This window comes from Leptidea sinapis, chromosome 32 (genome assembly GCF_905404315.1).
Source record: "Leptidea sinapis chromosome 32, ilLepSina1.1, whole genome shotgun sequence".
Taxonomy (NCBI): domain Eukaryota; kingdom Metazoa; phylum Arthropoda; class Insecta; order Lepidoptera; family Pieridae; genus Leptidea; species Leptidea sinapis.
Genome location: NC_066296.1, coordinates 11,206,723 through 11,230,115, shown reverse-complemented (window position 1 = coordinate 11,230,115; position 23,393 = coordinate 11,206,723). Strand labels below are relative to the sequence as shown.

At 35.0% G+C, this 23,393-nt stretch overlaps 1 protein-coding gene across 1 annotated transcript in view; it reads right to left on the bottom strand.

The window, feature by feature from the left end:
• LOC126974333 (parapinopsin-like) overlaps positions 1-23,393 on the bottom strand; it is a 99,093-nt gene that overhangs the window by 42,600 nt on the left and 33,100 nt on the right. Inside the window, exon 2 of the mRNA XM_050821790.1 lies at positions 20,220-20,454. Coding sequence (XP_050677747.1) covers positions 20,220-20,393 — 174 coding nt within the window. The 5' untranslated portion in view covers positions 20,394-20,454. The remainder of the gene's footprint in view (positions 1-20,219; positions 20,455-23,393) is intronic.

Sequence of the window (23,393 nt, the reverse complement as noted above, 5' to 3'; positions counted from 1 at the left end):
CTGTAAGACAACCGATGAAAACAGGCCAGGTTTATTACTTTAGTGTTTGGACAAGCGACGTCTTACACTCACGCTTTGTATGTCACTTTGGGTTAGTGTGCTTGCACTGGTCAAAATAGAGGTTAACAGGCAACCTCAATTGTTTTCGACGTTTTCACAGCTGTTACAGTGTATCTAGTGGTATAAATAATCTATGGTTTATGTATCGTTACCCTCTCTTCTAGTTCTAGCCCTAGAACATATTTAGTTTATCCCTATGAAATTGGGATCCTACTATATTTATAAGCAGATGTCGGATTCAGTTAGAAAGTGTCTAGAAGATTATATACATCTTCCCGGCCTCTGTAATATTGCGATACAATGGTTTCAGATCGCAGGAACAAACGTACAAACATTGGTTTTTATTTATATAGATAAGTAAGAAGATATTATTTTGATATGACAGTCACCTTTCTAAATATGTATAAATCCCTTATAAATCGAGTGTCCTGATGTTTGTATCTTGTGAACTCAAAAAGTAATGAATGGATTTTAATGGGGATTACTTCATGGAGCGCAGTTCAGTCCAACTTGAGAGATAGGATAGTTTTCATTCGGATTTGGGACCCATAATTATTTTTATTTCAAATATGTGTCTTGTATGGACATATTATTTTCTATGAGAGAATTTACCGACGCAAGGTTTGACAGTTCTGCTGTGAAACAATTTTATAATAATAGTATAGGATCCCGATATAGAACCACCTTCAATGAGCTGGTTACTGGATGTAACATATTTTTTATGAAATTTAATATGTCAATAAATATATTGCATATGGGTTGCCTAGCAAATTTCAGTCCAGGATACGATTAACTATTAATTAATTTTTATTTTAATATTTCCCCGGTTTGTTTATTGGACAAATTATATACCAATCGAAAGTATGCAGTGCATAGTTATGCAAAAGTTAGGATGCCTATTTTTTCCCTGTCACAAGTCATGGGTTGCCAGGTCTGAATAGGTTAATCGATACTAGTAACTTGCACCAGTCTGTTGATTGAATGATACCTAAATAAAAATAAAGTTTATTTCATTAGTGTTCATTCCTCGCAACCCAGGACTTGTGACAGGAAATAATAGGCAACACAACTTTGGCATATACTATGGACTGCATACTTTCGATTGGAAATTTGCTAGGCAACCCATATGCAATATATTTATTGACACAAATTTCATAAGAAATATGTTTCATCCTGTAACCAGCTCGGTGAAGGTCGTTCAATATCGGGATCTTGGACTATAATAACAACAGGGATCATATTATTTTATCAAATAATTATTGATGGAAATATTATTGACAAATTCATAAAAAATAGTATTTTATTCAACGTCTGTCGGGTCAGCTACTATTTTATATATTTATAAAGAGTATATTTCATTGCCTTTAATATATATATTTACGGCAGTTCCCAATATTCAGTCTATCTCTTACTTGAGATAAAAATCGTAACTATCGTTGACTTTTCTGTACCAATGAACTTATCGACGGTAACTCACCTTATCCGTACACGCTGTCTGGGACGACGTATAGCTTACCAGCGATAGAAGTTTGTAATTGCAATACACGCGTCCCAATATAAGGCGATAAGAATGACTTATGGGGTATATTGGGACAGCTTCAGATTAATGACAGATATTTACTGACAGTAGAAGGTAGTAATTTATCTCTATCTGTAGATAGAATATTGGGAACGGCCGTAAAGACAGCGCTTCTAATTATCTCTACCCTCAAGATATTGTGAGCTTCAATGTTAACTTAATTGTACTTTAATTACAAAAAATACAAGCGACTAATTAGTGCTTAATTATAACTGGCCTATGAAGCTGCTTTATTAAAGGGTAACTTAGTAAACAAAATTTTACGAAATCAAAAAAATCAGGGCAAACTCATTATGATCTAACAAGTTCCATTATGTCTTTACTCTGTGATCTTGACAAATATTTAAAGCGGTAACAGTATTTATTATAAAAATCATAATATTGTTTTTTCTCTGTTAAGGAATCTAAAATTTATTTATGTTTTACTGTTTTTAGGGTTCCGAAGACAAATGGCAAAAAACGGAACCTTTATAGATTCGTCATGTCAGTCTGTCTGTCCGTGTATTTACATTAGTACAGCCACTTTGTTCCAAAACTGTAAGAAGTATACTGATGAAACTTGGTAAGTAGATGTATTCTGTGAACTACATTCACATTTTCACACAAAAAGAGAAGAAAACAATAAATTTTAGGGGTATACTACACCCCATACTAAGAACTGAAACTCAAATTTTTTTTTATCAAACCCAATGTCGTGGGATATTTATGAATAGGTCATCCATAAATATCCCACACCATATGATATTGAGGTTTCTAATATTATTTTTTTCTAAACTGAATCATTTGCGCGTAAGACACTATCAACCCTGTAACTTCTAAATTAAGAGATAGATGAAACTAAAAAAAATATATGATTTATATTACCCTGTAAACTTCTACCGGTAATTGATTTGAACGAGATCTAGTTAGTATTTTTTTTTTTAATACGTATAAATGATGAGAGCTCATTTGCACTGTATGATTTTGAGCAAAGATTTTTTACCTTTACCATTTAAGTAATTTAATATCATTTTCCTTTCTTTATAACTTTTATATTCTGTTACTTGCTGCTAAGGAACCGTGGGCGAGTCCAACTCGCACTTCGCTGCTTTTAAACTCAGTTCTTTAGAGTTCCATGCCTCAAAAAGAAAAAAAAAAGAACCCTTATTGGATTACTTTATTGTCAGTCGAGCCCCTAATTCTCTCGGGAGCGCGTGGAGGTATGTAGTTGAAAATGAATCTTGAAGTTATGATAAAATCAAATTTCTTAATTATCATAAAAAAAGATACAACCAAGTTTATGCCGCAAAAATTGCATAATTCGACAATCTCAAAGAAATCAAAATTTATAGGGTACTTAGGTGACCCAGCAAACGTTGTATGGCCGATATTAAAATCGCGATACAAAAGTAACTGTTGATCGTAGATGGGTGAAAATTTGAAGTTGTATGTATTTTTAAAAGCTGACTCATAATCAAACAAATTCAAAAAAAAAGTTATAAAAATATAAAAAAAAAATTTCGTGTGGACCACCCTTAACATTTAGGGGGATGAAAAATGATGTTGTCCGATTCTCAGACCTACCCAATATGCACTCAAAATTTCATGTGAATTGGTCAAGCCGTTTCGGAGGAGTTCAAAGTTTAACACCATGACACGAGAATTTTATATATTATAATTTTCCATTAACCTAGGTCTATGACATTTGGCAAGTTATACCTTCTTACTCAGTACACTACAAGTAAGAAGTAAACGTTTGTAATTAAATCATAAAAAATAGGGTCTTATTTCATTTATGGTAGAGGAGGATAAACAAGGGTCATCTGATGTAAAGGTTGTTATCAACGGTGCATGCATGCGGTGTTTCTTCTGCATATCAATGATATGCTGCAAATCAGCAATATTCATTGCTATGCAGACGACAGCACAGGGTATGCTTCCTACACCGGCCGTGCCACCATGTCCCGGGATAGCGTCGACGAGAACCGGAACAAACTTGTGTCTGAAATCGAGACTATGCTTTGCAAAGTCTCGGAATGGGGCCGACATAATTTAGTCCAATTGAACCCAAAGAAGACACAAGTTTGTGCGTTCACCACTAAAAAGTCTCCCTTTGTCGTATCCCCTCGATTCGAGATCACTCCTCTAACTACCACAGCCTGTATTGGTATACTTTGCGTCGATATATCGAGCGACGTTCAGTTCCGTGGTCACTTGGAAGAGAAGGCCAAACTGGCCTCTAAAAAGCTTGGTGTACTCAGTAAGGAGAGACAGTACTTCACTAAAAGCCACCGCCTGCAACTTAATAAGGCGCTAATTCGGCCTCACATGGAGTACTGTTCTCACCTCTGGGCGGGTGCTCACCAGTACCAGCTTCTTCCATTTGACCGCATACAACAAAGAGCGGCTCGAATCATCGACGATCAAGTCATCTCCGATCGGCTTGATTCTCTAGCATTGCGTAGAGATGTGGGTTCTCTCTGCATCTTCTACCGCATTTATCACGGGGAGTGCTCAGAGGAGCTGTTCGGGTTGATTCCACCGGCCGAATTCCACCATCGGACATTACGTGCCTTTGCACCATCCGCATTCCACAACCGCGCATTTTGTTCGAAATTTCTTGCCTCGCACAGCCACTTTGTGGAATCAACTACCGGCAGCGGTCTTCCAGAACAGATACGACTTAGGGACCTTCAAGAAAAAAGCATACTCCCACCTTAAAGGCCGGCAACGCATTTCTTGACACACTTGTTGTTGCGGATGTCCATGGGCGGTTGCCTCACCTCTCATATAAAAAAAAGTGATCACCGCCGCCAACATTCCCCTGGAACACCAGAGGAATCACAGGAGCATTGGCGGCCTTTAAGGAAGGCAGGCGTATCGACCCTGAAAGCCCAGTAAAACCGAAACACCGAAGCACCGGAAACCGGCGAGCACAACGAGCTAGCAAATGTGTTACGAAATATAAAAGAATTGTTAAAAAATTACAATCATCTAACGTTTTTATAAAGAAAATGATAGTATTAAAGTTCGGAATTATGAACGAGGAAATTTTATTCTATACAATATGTTATGTTTTTAAAGTGATAACCCTCTCACTTCTAGAATTAATACCAAATTTTATGAACGATGCGGGACTCGAACCCACGATGAGGTTAGAAGTGAGGTTTATCACTTTAAAAACATATTGTTTAGATTTACAAGAGCGACATCTCAAGTCAATTTCCTAATAAGCAAATATTGGGGTTGAGCAGGATATCAACTGTAAAGTAGATTTTGTAGATGAAGCCACAACCTGAGAGTTGAACAAAGCAAACAAGATTTTATAACGATACGTTACTCGTTCGGTTGGCCCAGTTGGTTAGAGCACCGGCACGGAACGCCGGAGGTCGTGGGATCGAGTCCCGCATTGTTCATAAAATTTTTTTTTTCAAAAATTTATACTATTATTTTAACGTTTCATTGGAATTTCAAAAAAAAAACATTATTCCATACAAACCTTCTCAGTTCTTTTTCTCCTGTCTTTTAAGTCAATGTCATCTCTACTTGTGTCTCTCTATTTTACCTTTTTTTGATATTTTTGTTTTTGTAAATACTTATACATTACTATACTATATATAACTTCACACAGTTGAATTATTGTATTAATGTCTTATTAAACATATAGGCCACAACATAATACCAGAATACAAATCCGACAACGAAAAGTGGAAAATTTTAAACAGACACATAATACTTCCTTCTTATAATAAAAAAGGGCTTAAAAACAATAGGGAAGTCTCAGGCCCAAGGGTGTCGTAAGAGGCGACTTAGGGCATTGACCAGTGGGAGACTCCTTTGCACAGGATGCCGAGTAGAGAATGACTACCACAACGACGCCTTTTTCTGCCTTGCAGCAGTAATGTGTAAGCATTACTAGGCAAATGAGACTTATATCTTATGTCTCAAGGTGACAAGCGCAATTGTTGTGCCGCTTACAATTTTTGGGCTTTTCAAGAATCCTGAGCGGCACTGCATTGAAATGGGCAGGGCGTATCAATAACCATCAGCTGATCGTACTGCTCGTCTCCCTCATATTCATATAAAAATTCAATTTCCAAAATTTTGTTACGATTGGTTCATTTTCGGGGAGAAAATTGTCTAGAACGTAACTCTGATTTCTTCGTTTTTTACTTATGTTTTTTAGTCGGACCTGTAGCTGTCCTTGTCGCACCTTAATCACACCCGCGTTAGTGCAACAGAAATATTGCCGTAGAGTTCTTAAATCGGAGAAAGAAGATATTTCATATTAATAACATAGCTTAAATCTTTTCATCCTTCCAATCCTTTTTAAAATTATTATTTCTTGGTTTCTTTTCAACATTTTGTGAAGAAGACTTGGGGGATTAATTATAAATCATTAGACGGTCGAACAACGTATAAAAATAATTGAATTTTACTTTTCAAACCAACAGTCAGTAAGAACCCTTCCTGGTGCCGGAACAACACCTACCGTAGCATAGTCCATCAACATCAACAAGGAGGCGTTCGACACAACTTGGACTATCACGGTGGTCGCTGCAGAGAATTTTGAGTACATTAGACTTGTTCCCATATAAAGCTCAACTTGTGCAAGAATTGAAGACGACAGACTACCAACAACGGCTTGAATTTGCCATTAATTTCCGTGAAAAAGCGGAGGAAAATCCACTTTATTCACAATTTGGTAATGAACGATGAAGCCCATTTCCTTACCTTTTGTCAACAAGCAAAACTGCAGGCTACGGAAAGTCAAAGAGCAGCATCAGCGACAATACACCCACTTAAGTGTACTGTTTGTTGCGGTATACCGGAGGATACATCCTCCGAAAGGATAATTGGCCTATATTTTTTATAAATGAAATTGGTGTCACAATCTCTGTCAGCGGTGGTGCATATCGGACGGTGTTGGAAAATTTTCTTAGGCCTGTTGTGGAAAACGATCCAAAATTGTAGTTTCAACAATATGAGCCACAGCACATACTGCAGGTGCCTCAATGGATTTGTTAAGGGAAATAATCGGCAAACGCATTATTTCGCGCACAAGCGAATTTAACTGGCCTCCACGTTTACCAGATTTAACAGCTCCTGACAGTTTTATTTGGCGATATTTGAAGGAAAGAGTCTACGATAACAAATCAAGAACCATACTCCAACTAAAAACCAACATTCGAAACAAATCATGGCCATTACACCCGAAATTTTGCGAAAAGTTATGGAAAATATGCTAAAAAGAGCATGTATGTGCGAAGCAGAAAATGGACATCCGTACAGGATATCATTTTTCAAAGCTAATTGCAAAATTTTCCCCCATAATATACTGAATTTATAAAAAAATTATAATAAATGCATAAATAAAAAAGTTATAAATCATTTAAACCATAGCTAAACCAAACCAGCTCACTCTGCGCCAACCTGTATAAATAAAGAAAAACCGCTTGGAAAATTAAGTCAATTAAATTTTTTAATATAGCAAGACATAAATTTGGTAACAAACTCAATCAAATTCAATAATGTCGTAACCTCTTTAAATTATTCAGTAATTTTAAATATAACAATTTAAATTATAATCCTATCGAATGCCCCATTTACAGGATCTGGAATTCAATCTCTAATCTTAACTTACACAAACATGGAACTTTGTAAATGAAAATTTTACAACGTTGAAAAATGAGGACTTCGTACATGGGCTACGATTAAGAAACATAACAAATTAATGCATAATGTATAATATCCATCTTAGAACACTTGACTTTTCGTATTATTTTTAGATAAAGAATATAATGACCCGTTACGGTATTTTTATTTAAAGAACTTTGAGTAAATGCAGAAATGTCCATAAAAATAATAACGTATTTACGAAAACAAAACATAAATACCAGAAACAAAGAAAAGTTAATGCCCACTTTTAGGCTAAGTACAATGGAAAGATAATTTATCGGAAATGGTTCATTTATTTCATTATACGCTTGCTGGAAGGATTGAAAACAACATATATGAAAATTTATTGAAAAATCTTATAAAAAGTCTTATTAAAGAAAACTCAGTAGAATTAGCAATTATTATTGCTAATTAGCCTTATGAGGAATGGAGCGGACTATGCTCAGAGTTTCCCTGAGACATCGAATCAGATATAAGGATAACCGTAGTAGAACAAAAGTACCACTGACATGCAATGATTGTGCAACTGAAGTGGCAGTTGGCAGGGCACATAGCTCAAAGGCCGTTGCGGGCAGTGAAGCCCTCGAATGGCGGCCACCTACAGGAAGACGCAGTGTTGGTAGGCCCCCACCAAGATGGAGCAGCGATCTGGTCAAGATCGCCGTAATACTTTGGATGAGGACAGCGCAGGACCGATCGTCGTGGATCGTTTCTGATTCGATCGATTCGATCTTTAGGGGTGGCTTTTGCCAGCAGTGGACGTCTTCCGGCTGATAATAATGATGATGAAAATCAATAGATATTTTATTATGATTTAACAACAAAATTCCTAATGTGCAATACAACCCTTTTCAAAGAAATCTAAATGAAAAGATAATAGAATTCTTATATGTGGTAGGTACAACAGTCATTGGATCAGAGATGGCCACCGCACAAAACTATCATTTTAACAATATGGATAATAAGGTCTATTGGCAGGGGAAATTGTCTTATAATTCAAGGACTTCTTCTTATGTGGTTACCGTTGCCAAAGTTTAAATTCTGAATTTTATATCCATAATATTATATAAATACATATCTACCCAGGTTAAAGACTTCGTACGTCGGAGTCAAACCTGTGGCGTGGTGTGTTTGTCTGTTCATCTGTCAATGTACATCTAATTCGAGGCCAATCATACGATTGATTGCTAATTTTATAAGCTTTAATATATTTCTTGAATATGTGCTCAGTGACTCCTAGGTCTGGTATTTTATTGTAAGATTGAATATCAAGACCTATAAAAATCATATCACATATATCAAAAAGAATTCTAAAGGAATCAATTTTGAGAAAATAAATGCCTTTTATGCCTTTATAAAGAAGCCCTTAGCTCTAGCCAACTTATTAAACGATAAAGGTATTTCGGTTTTCGTAATCAAACAAATACGAACTTATTATTGTTTTTAGTAGCAATATTATGAGAACAGAAATATTTCAACCCTGACTTTGCCCGGGCTTAATATATTAGATGTAATATTTAATAAATACCCTATTTCTCAGAAATGCTTGGAGGTATCAAGTTGATTATACATTTCATATACTTACGTTTTCGGTCCACCGAAGCTGTTATATATTTAAACATCTAGATCATTGCTTCTAGTCAGAATATTTATACACACACAGCCATTTAATTCAAGTACATTTAATATTATTAAGGCTATCCCAAGATATCGCCAAAATAGCGTATAGTTGAAACCATTTCTTGACGATTTATATAAAGGTTATTTTTCTACAAAAAAATAATTATGTATCTACAGCATATGAGAAAAAAATATTTTTTTCATTACATTTCTATTTTGTGTAAACAGTGTGAAAAAAATCACCAAAAGACTTTACTGCCCCAACGGTCTTCTATCTGTCGAACTATGTGCCCTGCCCACTGCCACTTCAGTTTCTCAATCATTTGAACTGTGATTTGGACTATGTCGGTAACTTTAGTTCTACTACAGATCTCTTCATTTCTAATTCAATCTCGCAGGGAAACTCCGAGCAAAGCCCTCTCCATTGCCCTCTGAGCGACCATGAGCCTTAGCTCAAAGAAAACTTATGGGCCTTAGCCCATAGTTAGCGACCACGTCTGAGTACCGTACGTCATCACTAGCAATACACACTGGTTGAAAACCTTCGTCTTCAGACACTGCGGTATTTGGGACGAGAAGATTTTACGGAGCTTGCCCATCCGAGTGGGATTCGACGAGTGACCTCTTTCGCCAAATTGGACCTGCCCAACTGGATTTTATTATTGTATTCTGAACTAAAACTATTGCAGTCTTGTACGGGAGAGGTAACTTAGCTCCGTAATTCAAATTCATATTCAAATTCAAATATTTTTATTCAAAATAGGATGTGACATCACTTATTGAAAGTCAAAAACTACCACCCATTCCAAAATGAATGCCTCAGACCTAAGAAGAGAAGAATGGGCGCAACAAACTCAGCGGGCTTTTTTTTCATCGAAAAAATATGTCTACAAAGTAATATTGTACAATTTAATAGCTTGAGGGCGGTCGCTCCATTCCCAATCTGTGGTATCATTAAGAAAGTCATTTATGTTATAGTAACCTTTACCACACAAACGTTTTTTAACAATTCTTTTGAATAACGTAATACTTTTGTTTTGAACATTTCCTGGGATCTTGTTGTAAAAGCATATACATCGCCCCACAAAAGACTTACTAACTCGATTTAGCCGAATAGTAGGCATTATAAGTTTATGTCTGTTCCTGGTGTTAACATTATGGTTATGACAGTTTCTAGCAAATAACGCATCAAGTCACATTTGGCTTGTCTAGTATAAACAATAGACTTGTTCTTGTTGACTAGTAAAATGAGTTCATAGAATTTCAATGAGGTCAGCGAAATATGCTTTTACGATATGCTTTTGCAAAGGGCAGTTTATTGGCGAGCTGAGGCGGTCGCTTCTAGATTTTTACGTTAATTTTCTCGGCAATTAACACTTTAAATGTCTTTCTTGGATAGTGTTAATAAGTAGTATAATACAAACAAGGTTCACAGCGCACTAATTCAACTATAAATGATGTGTTATTGAAACAACCAGTGGGAGGCTCCTTTGCACATTACTGAGTTTCGATCTGAAGGGCGCCGTAGCTAGTGAAATTACTGGGCAAATGAGACTTAACATCTTATGTCTCAAGGTGACGAGCGCGGTTGTAGTGCCGCTCAAAATTATTGGGGTTTTTCAAGAATCCTGAGAGGCATTGCATTGTAGCTATGCACATTAGCTGAAGGTCCTGTTCGTCTCGTCCCTTTTTTCATTAAAAAAAACAAAAATTAAGAATTAGTGGTAAAAATCATGCACGAATTGTGCAGAAATATTTGCCGGCGCTACATCGAGAAGCAGAGCAGGACAGAAGCATGTCTGCGTCGTACGTGTTTGTGCCGCTAAGAACGTACATATAATGTATTACAAAATCTGCTCTACGCTGCGCTACGTGGACCTCTCTCTTAACTACCTATTCTATAACTTTTTGCTTAGACTTACAAGAGCGACATCACTAATTACTTACACATAACTTCCTTATATGCAAATATTGAGGTTGAGCAGGCTATCTATATGTGTCAACTGTAACAACTATGTGTATGTATAAAACTATGTAGGTTCAAGACAAGCAAAAATAGCAAATCCACTCAATGGGCATATGTTTTGAAATCGATATAACTTTCCGGGTATATCGTAGAGCCTTATCACAAAACACGTTGACAATCGGTTTTCTAAACAAACAATAAATAAATGCGGCTTGTAAGTGTTTAATGTGCTGTAATATTTTACTTAAAAGGCATTACAGTCATCATTACTATATACAGTCCTATAGCGTGCACACTTTCTATAAACACAATAATTATGCATCACAAGCACACATTGTTCAAGACTTCTTCTTCTTATTTTATATAATTACCATAATTTCTTATGAAATATATTTATTCAAACAAAACTAATCTTATAATTATATTTACTTATAATACTATGATACCAAACCAGAAATAAACAATTTCCCAAGCCGCCTGGTCATCGTGGGAAATCAGACCAATACCCTCCACCCAATAGAAAAACCACCACAAAATTAAGCAAAAACCATAAGAATTGTATTAAAGTTTGTACTTATAATGTAAGATCTTTGGCATCAGCATATCGATATCTAGAACTTACGAATGCTCTGGAAAGTATAAACTGGGATATACTTGGACTTTCGGAGATAAGAAGAATGGGATGCCATATAGAGGAATATCCAGACTATATTTTCTGCTACATTGGAGAAACAAAAGGCTTGTACGGAGTAGGATTCCTAATAAAGAAAGCTTGGAAAAGTAATATTACAAATTTCACTGGTATTTCAGAAAGAGTAGCATTATTACAATTAAAATTTGAAAAATTAAACATTTCTATAATTCAGGCATATGCACCTACAGAAAGATCCAGTGAAGCCGAAATCCAAAACTTCTACGCTGATCTTAAAAAAGCACATACGATGGCAGATGAGAATGTTCTAGTCTTAGGAGATTTTAATGCAAAAATAGGACGCAAGAAAACAGATGAAAGTTTCATCATGGGAAATTACGGTGTAGGTCAAAGGAATGAAAGAGGAGAACGATTAATAGACTATGCATTTGAATACAGATTAGCAATAATCAATACCTACTTTAAAAAAAGACCTATTAGAAAATGGACATGGGAATCACCAGACAAAACTGTCAAGAATGAAATTGATTACATTATGACAAATGTTCCAAAAATCATCAAAAACTATGAAGTCCTTAATAATGTAAAATTTATAACAGATACTACTACTATATACTATATTTGACTACTGAGAGCAACGCTCCTTTTAAACCAAACAAAAAAATGTAGAATAAACTACAAAAAACTACCGAGTATCCCCAAAACAGATGATGAAATTAAATACTACGTAGATATGCTAAAGCAGAATATCGAAGGCAAACAAAAAGATCTAACAAATGTTCAATCCTATTATGATATGCTTGAAGAAGCGATAATTTACAGCTCAACCAACAAAAACAACTTTGAAATAAAAAAAAAGAAGCAAAATATTAAGTGAAAACACAATAGAACTAATAAAAAGAAGAACTGAACTACAAATGACAAAGAATAAGGACATAAATACAAAGAAGGATCAAAGCAGATTATATAAAGAAACTAACAAAGCAATAAAAAAAGATTATAGCAAACACAGGCAAGGGATAATAACAAAAAACATAAACAAATTTAGAAGCACGAAAAGAGCATTTAAAGAACTGAATAATAAGAAAATATGGATACAAAAACTAGTAAGCCAATCTAAAGAAACCAAAACAAGACAAGATATTATGCATCAAGCTAGTACTTATTACCGAGAACTCTATAAAAGAAAAGACGATGAAATTGTGGAATTCAATCAAAGATACCAAGCTGAAAGCATCCAATTAACCTATAGATGAAAAAGAAATTTATGCACAGCTGAAACAACTAAAACCAGATAAAAGCCCAGGTCCAGATGGGATAACCAATGAAATCATTAAATTAGGTGCACCAGTATTACTTAAACACCTAACAAAATTGTTTAATATGATTCTTGAAGCTGAATCTGTCCCCAATCAATGGTGTAAGTCGGATATTGTACTGCTATACAAAAAAGGAAACCCATTAGACATCACCAATTATAGACCAATCAGTTTACTGGCAAGTTTATATAAGCTTTTTGCATGTGTCATTCTCAAACGCATAACATACGAAATTGACATTGCACAACCCAGGGAACAAGCAGGCTTCCGTTCTGGCTTTAGTACGATTGACCACATACATGCATTGGAACAAATAATCGAAAAGTACCAAGAATTTAAAAAACCTCTACTTAGGTTTTATCGACTATACCAAAGCATTCGATGGCATAAGCCACAGCTCTATATGGAAGGCACTAAGCAGTTTGAACATCAACGCAAAGTATATTAATATCATAAAACATATTTACAGTAACTGTATTAGTAATGTTCGACTAGAATCGAGGAGTGAAGCAATATGCATTGAAAGAGGAGTGAGACAGGGTGACCCCCTGTCACCTAAGCTATTTATTGCTGTGTTAGAAAACATATTCCAAAACATAGACTGGAAAGCCAAAGGACTAAAAGTTAACAACAGTTATTTAAGTCATCTCAGGTTTGCTGATGATATAGTTATCCTGTCTGAAACATCCAAAGATCTATGCGAAATGCTATGCACACTTGATCAAGAAAGCTCAAAAGTTGGATTACAAATGAATGCTACCAAAACCAAAATAATGACAAACAGCATTAAATTACCCATCAGAGTCAAAGAAAACAGTATAGAATATGTTAACAGCTACATCTACCTGGGTAAGCAGGTATCATTTAATAAAACAAATAACGAAGACGAAGTCGAACACAGAACAAAAATAACCTGGAAAAAATTCTGGTCGCTCAAAGAAATCTTAGAAGGAGACTATTCGCTGAATTTGAAAAAGACAGTATTTGATACCTGCATAATACACTGTTTGTTATATGGCTGTCAAACATGGGTATTCACGACAAGAGCTAAACAGAAGATCAGGACAACACAAAGAGCCATGGAGCGAAGCATATTAAAAAGAAGGAAAATACACAAAGTCAGAAGTGAAGAAATTAGACAAAAAACTAAGGTAACTGATGCACTCATGCAAGCCCTTAAATTGAAATGGCAATGGGCTGGTTACGTAACTCGCTATAAAGACAGCAGGTGGACACTCAGAAACACGCAGTGGAAGGGACCTAAAGGAAAACGACGAGTAGGCAGACCGAAAAGTAGGTGGGCTGATGAAGTAATGGAAATAGCCGGGAACGACTGGCAAATAACGGGTAAAGACAGAGACGCTTGGAAAAAGTTGGAGGAGGCCTTCACCCGAGGAGGGGTTCATATCCAAATAAATAAATAACCCATACAAATAAGTAACACGTACTAACATATAGATATTAAGAAAAATATAAACTAACACTAAATAACAACATTTGAAATGTACATATATTAAGGATATGAAATAAAAAAAGGCTTTATTATTATTATTATTATTATTATTATACTATGATCACATAAAATTAAAAACGAATACTACGTTTAAAAAAACCGACTACTAAAACTGAAAAGTATAAAATAACAAAAATTTTAATTTAATACACCTTTACCTTTAATATTAAAAAAAATGCTATTATTTATATGTGCTACCTATTGATAGGTTTTAAGGTATCATGGCGGGTAATACCATTTGGCTCTAAAACAGCTTGTATATTAAAAGCGGCAATGCCCTGCGGATTACTTCATTAATGAAAGGTTGGCATGACGACTGATACGGCCTGCCGATTTTAGGCAGGATATTACAATAATAGTAAATAAAATAGTTAATTAAGTTTTTTAAATTGATCATATTATGACACACTTATATAGAGATTCTATTCAAGTCATAAACTTGGTATACTAGCGTAACTGACGAACCCTGTGTGAGAATGAGATAACTATTACATGAAAACCTAAGTGTGAGAGAGAGACGGAATAGATGGACCGTGAAACCGTTTTTAACAATTAAGTATCCATTAGTCTCCTGTCAAATTGGACCGCATTTTAATTTTTTTTGTTTTTATCGTAATTATTCGGTTTTTTAGCGGATATTAATTAAAAATTATATGGTGTCGTGTTCTGTGTTAGATTGTGTTGTTACATATAGCAACAATCCAACTAAAGAAACATTTTACAAGTAAATATTGAGCCTTCAATACTACTTTCGTGATGTTTATTTTCGTAGAATATATTCACAAAATATTTGGAATTACATTTGAAATACGCAGTCAACACTATTTGCTAAGGATTATATTAATATAAAAAATTGTTAGATAATAAAATTTTGTATATGAATATGATGCGTTTAAAAATATTTGTCATAGCGATTGACCAAAAGCAAAATACTGGAAGTGTCACTAAATCACTTTCGGCCATTCCCAATATTCCGTCTATTTCTTACTTGAGATAAAAATCGTAACTATCGTTGACTTTTCTGTCCCAATAAACTTATCGACGGTAACTCACCTTATCCGTACACGCTGTCTGTCAATGGGACGACGTATAGCTTACCAGCGATAGAAATTTGTATGGAAATTGCAATTCACGCGTCCCAATATAAGGCGATAAAAATGACATATCGGATATATTGGGACAGCTTCAGATTATTGACAGCTAATTACTGACAGTAGAAGGTAGTAATTTATCTGTAGATAGTATATTGAGAACGGCCGAAACACATCTGTAAAACTAGTATACAAGATTATTTTAAATTTAGTCTCGCCGTAATGAGGAAAGTGTTTGTCTATTACTCTAGTATACTAAGTTTATGATTCAAACTATCACAATTCCTTGTTCGAGAGATAGAGAGGCTTAGAAAACTTCTCCTATCACATTCTGGTGCTTCCCTTTAACTGCTGAATAGGAATGGATACTAACTTATCTTTAATTAATTTGGTGTTTGGGTTTAACTTAACTCCATCATAGGACTTTCCTTCTATTCGAATCACAAGCAGTTTAGATACTTGTCAGCGATGTTAAATACAAATATTTCTAAAATTGATACGTTTTTATAAGTATCAGTGAAATAACAACAAGAATACTTAAATATAAAAATATAATATTAGGGAGTCTACAGGTAGTAAGGGTTGTCTCTACTTGCCTACCGGAAAATTATTTGTTCAGGAAAACTACGTGATTCCACTTGAGAAGTCGCAGATGTAGTTCTTTATTAGATACTTTTAATATAAACAAATAAAATAATAGTATTAAAATATTTATTCGTCATAAATAATGGATCTACAAATTACCATGACATATACTCGTAAGACAAATATCCGATAAGTACACAGCTCGTTCAATTTACTTTAGTAATTTTCGTGTAGCTGACATTAAGAAGATTATTGTGTTCAAGAGGCATATTTGAGCAGCTTATAAATACCCTAGAGAATCATCAAGCAAAGAATATAAAGACATTGACATTTTTACGATTGCTGCGCAATTTAGTTAATGCAATGTTTGTACGTAAGGATATTAATAAGTTTCCAGTATTTCTGATTGTCATAATATTAATTATACTAAGATTAAATATATAGTCGCTTCTTCCTTCCACACCTTTTTCCATTTACTTGGGGTCGGCTTCCATTGTCCTTTTTTCCATTCGGCACGGTTTTGCGGTATGTTCGCTATTAAATGAGCTTCTTCAATTATATTTGCACTGTTTTCAATCAGGTTGCGGATGGTCTTCCACGTGAACGCTTCGATACTGACATGTCTAGGGCAATCTTCACCATATGATCGTCTGGGCCCTTTTGAATGTGCTACTCAAGCTATTGGTGTTACCAAGGAGGATACCAGACGTGTTAATCATGCAGCAGATATTTTGTAAATACCTTAAAATACCTATTTTCAAGTTTCTTTGACTTTTAACTTAATAAATTTTAATTGAGTAAAATTTTGTTTTATTTCAGTCGCAATGAATATCTGTAATGATGTCATCCGCAGGGCATTTGCCACTCTTAATATACCAGCTGTTTTAGAGTCAAATGGTATATACCCGCGATGGCAAGCGTCCTGATAGAATGACCCTGGACCCTGGGGAAGGGCGCTGGTGTGGGACGTGACTTGCGTCGACACTCTGGCTCTTTCTCATTCTTCTCTTGCTGCTTCGACGGCCGAAGACAGCAAGCGCTACTGCCTCGATATTGAGGCAGTGGCCTATATCAGCCTAGCTATCCAACGCGGTAATGCGTCCAGTATTCTTGGTACACTTCCCCGTAATGATAGTCTTAATTTAATGTATTGTAAATATAGTTATCTAAATATTCTATTTTCACTGATATGTGCCGATTATGCCGATAAGCATCAGGTAGGCCGTCTGTTCGTTATGGCCTTTGTACATAAATGATATTAAAATATGTGTCTCATGCCTACCAGATCACGTACCCGACGCTCTTAACACAAGAGGTTTAATATGATCAGCCAACGGTCGGATTTGTTTATTCAGCTCTCCAGTTAAGGCTTTTCTACAGCCTTTCCTTTACAGCTTATAGCCTTCTTGCTCTACTCTGATAAGTGCATATTAGAAAATTGACTTGAGATGTTAAAATAATTTTATTTTTAACAAAGGAGCCATTGCATTTTGTTATCCGACCCAATTGACATAATTTATATATCATTGGAAAGCAATTTTTATAAAGATAAATAAATACCAGGTTTGGCGAGACAACACGTCCTGAGGATGCCTCGTGTAGAGGCGAAACACGTGTCGAATTGTTTTAAAAAACAAATATTGGCGGAATGAACATTAAAGAAAACTTAAATCATTGTATAATTATGGATTTCCGCAAAGTAACGCCTAATTCAATCAATGCCAGGTTATTTGTCTCCATTCTCTGTTCGGCCGGAGATATTTGGTAATATAACGCGGGGATTTCCCACATACATATTTCTGTACTGCGAAATTTATAATGATATGTACAGTTCATCATTAGCTTCTCGAACCTTTGCAGGTCAATTGTCAATTGTGTTATTACAAAATTAAATTATTTTATTAAATTTGTGTGTTGAAAACCTTAACAAAATAGTAAAACTAGGCAAACAATTGGAAATACTTGTTATGAGTTGTGATAAATTATAATTATTATTACGAATTACAAGGTTGTAAAAACGCGTTTTATGGCAGTATCCCTATAACGTGTTTTTCTATAACACGGAATCACTACCGCGTTATAGGCACGAATATTTTGTCCATCGTCTTTTATCTCATAACTGGGAAAATTTGTATATTCGATCCCAGTAGCTAGGGAAATTCATTGAAACAATAAATTAAGTTTTGATTTATAATATAATACATACGAAAAAAACCTCACGTTATGAAACGAATGTTTTTGTTATTTGCATTAAAAAGCTGTCCTACGTGTGTTTAATTTCGCTATTGTAGCATGACCCTTTATATGTGTATTACATTAGGTATATTTATTTATGTTTATATAAGTTTTTTTTTTACTTAGGTATACAATGTTTCTTTATGTACCTACTACAGTGTTCGTTTCAAATAAAGATATTATTTACTTAAATTTGAAAGATTTAAAAAAGTTAAGGTATTTTCTTGACAAGGTTCATTCAGGTATTTACCACACTTTTAGTTTTATTTAATAATAATAAATTAATTTTTATTTTTTAATTTATTAATAAAAATGGAAGGGTACCTTTGGAAATGGCTGAAACAGAATTAATCTAACGAGGCGTTTCTTCAAAGTACTTTCTCAGCGGAATGTCTCATTCCATTGCAGATTCTTTCTGTAATATTGAATGAAGGGACCGTGTTGAGAATGAATGGCTGACTACTGATTCAAACTACACATGAAGTAAATAAATGAACTCCATTATTTGAGTTTAAATACGCATTATTGAATTATTTAATAACTCGTCTATTAAATTTTTGTGTGGTTCTTTGAAGGTCTTATTTCTGCAACATAAGACAAGTATTTTTAGGCATAAAAGGCATTTATTTCCTCAAAATTGATTTCTTTAGAAGTCATTTATAACATACTAGATACTACTACCGGCTTCGGAAAAAAATGGCGCTCTGAGAGAGAAGCGGCCTAAGAAACTCTCCCAGCATTCTTTTTTTTGCGCTCTTTATATATCTTTATACATTAAGTATAGTAATACATTAATAATTTAAGTGAGGCTTTAATTATTTTTATATTACGCTCGAATCTTAACACAAAAGAAATCAAATCTTCACCTCAAAGTTATGTGGACGTTTTGGAAAACTTGAGCAACCAGAGACTGTGGAAGTCTATGACGACGAAAGTGCTTAGAAGAATAAATGAAACAGTATGTGCTTGAAACCACAAGCTAGAAGTGAAATCTTAATCAACGCAAGGTTATTAGTATACAATTAAATTTATTCAAACAAAACAAATCTTATAACTATATTTACTTAGTATTTTATACTATGGTATTGAATTGAATACTACTTATACTACATAAAATTAAAACTATCATTACGTGGAAGCGTACCAAGAATACTGGCAGCATTTCCACGTTGGATTGCTAGGCTGATCCGTTGACTGAAATAGCTGTCAGCGCTAGGGTTTCCAGTAGCCTTATTGAGGCGCGAAGATATTTGTACATTTTCCGCGCCTCTGTGCCCCACGGGCCAAGTGTCTCGACACCAAACGACACAAAGATGTATTGTCTCATTGAGGCCAACATATTTGCGACGTTTGCTGTCTAACGCAAGGTTAATAATACGAAATATAACTAATAATAATTGAGATTGACTTCTACAATGCATTTAACTTTAGAACCACGAATTATAAATAAATAACAAGGTAGAAAAGTTATGTGAAAATCCATTTCAAACATGATTCAGCGAGTAGAATTATTGAATATTTGAAAATCTAACGTGTTCCTAATTTGTTGTTAGATTATCAATTCAAAATTTTGAAAACGATACGGTACATCTAATGCTCTAGTTATCAAACAAGTTTGGAGATAAACTAACTTACGGCCGTTCCCAATATTCAGTCTATCTCTTACTTGAGATAAAACACGTAAGTATCGTTTACTTTTCTGTTCCAATAAACTTATCGACGGTAACTCACCTTATCCGTACACACTGTCTGTCAATGGGGCGACATATAGATTACCAGCGATAGAAGTTTGTATGGAAATTTCAATTCACGCGTCCCAATATAAGACGATAAGAATGAGTTATCGGGTATATTGAGACAGCTTCATATTATTGACAGCTAATTACTGACAGTAGAAGGTACTAATTTATTTCTATCTGTAGATAGTAGACACCTACATACCTGTCTATCCTTAAACATGAGAAGGATGACCATCAAATTGAGGAAAAATCCAAAGAAGCCGATGAGGAATAGCACGAAAGCAGAGGCCACGTAGCCCCAGCGTGGCATCAGCAACGGGAAGCCCTCTTCTTGAGACCACATCACTGATTCGTTGAGAAGCGTGTATGACGTCATGATTCATCACGTTTTCAAACACACACACTCACATCTTAATACTGGTCGTGACACCTGACATCTGAAAAGAAAAAAATAAAGGTTTAAAAAAAACATTTTTTATTTAAATAAGGGACGAAACGAGCGGGAAGTTCAGTTGATGGTAATTGATACGCCCTGCCCATTCATAGGCACGTAAGTGAATTTGCTAGAAACTGTCATAACCATAATGTTAACACCAGGAACAGACATAAACATAAACCTAATTACTCGGCTAAGTCGAGTAAGTAAGTCTTTTACAACAAGATCCCAGAGAATGTCCAAAACAAAAGTATTACGTTATTTAAAATGATAGTTAAAAAAACTTTGTGTGGTTTACCACACTTAAGGGCGGAAAATGGATTGGACTGTTTGGAGTTTATCAATAATGTTGGTTTCGCATGAGTGAAAACTGGAGCGGCGTAAGTCATAACCGGTCGAATGCAAACCTTGAAAAGTGTTCGCTGGTTCCTAAGAGACATTTTACTGTGCCTACCTAACATACTGTTTAGGCGGTACAGATAGAAGGGGGCGGTTCCGGTCACCTTCTGGACGTGAGGCCTGAAGGTGAGTTGGGAGTCGAGGGTCACACCCAAATACTTGGCTGTGGACCTGAAGGGGATAGGGGAGCCTAATAGATGAATGGGTCGATCCCGGCAGAAGCGTCTGCGCTTTAGATTGAAACGGAGGGCGGAGCTTTTATCCGGGTTGACCTCAATACGCCATTTCCTAAACCAGGCACCTATCTCATTTACTGTGCGTTGGAGCCTGGAGAGGACTGAAGATATCTGTCGGGACTGGACGTAGAGGAGAGCGGTATCATCAGCGAAGAGAGAGAGTTGAACTCCATTACTAGGGATGGGAATATCGTTGGTATACGATATGTATAGAACCGGTGAGAGCACTGAGCCCTATGGTACCCTAGCCGTGAGCAGGCAAGGGGAGGAGAGGACACCTTCGTGTCTGAGACGAAAGGTACGGTGCCAACTCGAACTTAGCGCTCGAGCTTATATTATATTATATAGGGCACGACCGTCTACCGTGATGATGCTACCAACTATTAGTTGGCAATGCTGTAGTGCCAACAAACTTACACGAATCAAGTTAACTAAAGATAGAAAGATAAAATGCTATTAATATGCTAAAATATAATATGCTATTATAGTTATTTCAGTTCAGTGATAATTTATATAAAATCACATTACTAACACAGTAATAAGTTAGTTAAATAAATGTAATTATTAAATGTGTGTTCTTATATCAGTTCATAACGTTTCTAGCGATTGTTAACACATCAAGCTGACAATTATATGAATAAAGTAAATATACAATACAATTAAATAAGTATAAAAAGTAAAAATGAAACTCCTTACAACCATCAAAACTTTGCAAACAAATTTACATTTTTTATATTATTATAATAAATGACCCATATTACTCAGTGATAGAATAGAAACAATTCTTTTGGGGACATAATTTTCTAAACTGTAAAACTATAATTTTCAAAAAGGACTTATTTATCCTTTTGAATTTATTCATAGCAAACAACAATACGTACAAATTATAAAAAATTGATAAAAAAAAACAACCGACTTCAAAAACACTATTCCAAAACAATGATTATAATATGCACTAAAAAGTATAAAAATAATTGCGTATTTTTATACAATCTAAGTAATTAATCTAATTCTAGTTACGATTATTGTTATTTTTGGAATCGGTGTCCTTTTGCCGCGACCCGCTCTCGCCTCTCGCCTCCTCACTACTCAAGCACATCTCACCTATAACTGTATATATGTATGTAGTTACACACCTATCTTGGATGACACCGACGGGAAGCACCAAAGAATTATAAAACTCTGATCACCGTGTCGAAAGTTTTGAGGTAACATACATAAAAAAAAACATACCGACGAATTGAGAACCTCCTCCTTTTTTGAAGTCGTTTAATAAAACCTTGAGAAACATGTTGTTTTTATTATTAGATGAAATTTTTTAAGCATCCACCAAGACAAGTCAAGATTAACTTCAATATATAGCGTTCTCATATATAAAAAGTGCAAGCGAAACTTGTATTTAATATTTATATTGTGTTCGTATATTTCACAACTTGAATCGAACACGTTTCGGAGAACCGAAGGAGCTTGTAACGAGAGACGGTACATACTTTGTTTGTAATCTCATACTTTCCTAACGACGCCTTCTTTGTCTCCTATCTCGTTAAAATTGGCGATTCTGAATATATTTTCTGCAATGATGTCGTAACTAGGAGTTGTGTTCTATATAAAAATATATCTTATATGATGAAAGCCTCTCCCATAGGTCATAATTATATAGTTACTCTAGTACTTGAAAGGCAAAAAATACATTTATTTTCTCAAAATTGATTCCTTTAGAATTCTTTTTGATGTCATTTTTAATATACTGCTACCGCTTCGGAAACGTACGGCGCTCTGAGAGAGTAGAAATGGCGCAAGAAACTCTCTCTCTTTTTAATCAAATATACAATATTGGATTGTAATTGCTATTGGTATAAAATAATCATAATCTAATGACAGTCATATCAGTTAGATTTTCAGCTGTGGAGTAGTAGGGTTTACGACAGAGCCATTTTTTAATAAAACATTTAAATTTTGTTTATAGATAATGCCTAAACAGTGGCTGACTTCATTATAAAAGTGTATTACCCTGAAAAGCTATTATGTATCTTATGAAACCTACTAAACAAAATTTTATGAACGATGGGGGACTCAAACCCGCGACCTCTCTCGTTCCATGTGAGCGCTCTTTCCAATTGAGCCAACCGTCCGAGAGACGTATCGCTTATAAATTATTGCATGCTTTGTTCAACTTGTCAGGTTGAGGCTTCATCTACAGGATCTACTTTACAGTTGATAACCTGCTCAACCCCAATATTTGCATATTCGGAAATTTGAATTGAGATGTCGCTCTTGCTAATCTAAACAATTTGTTATATTTTAA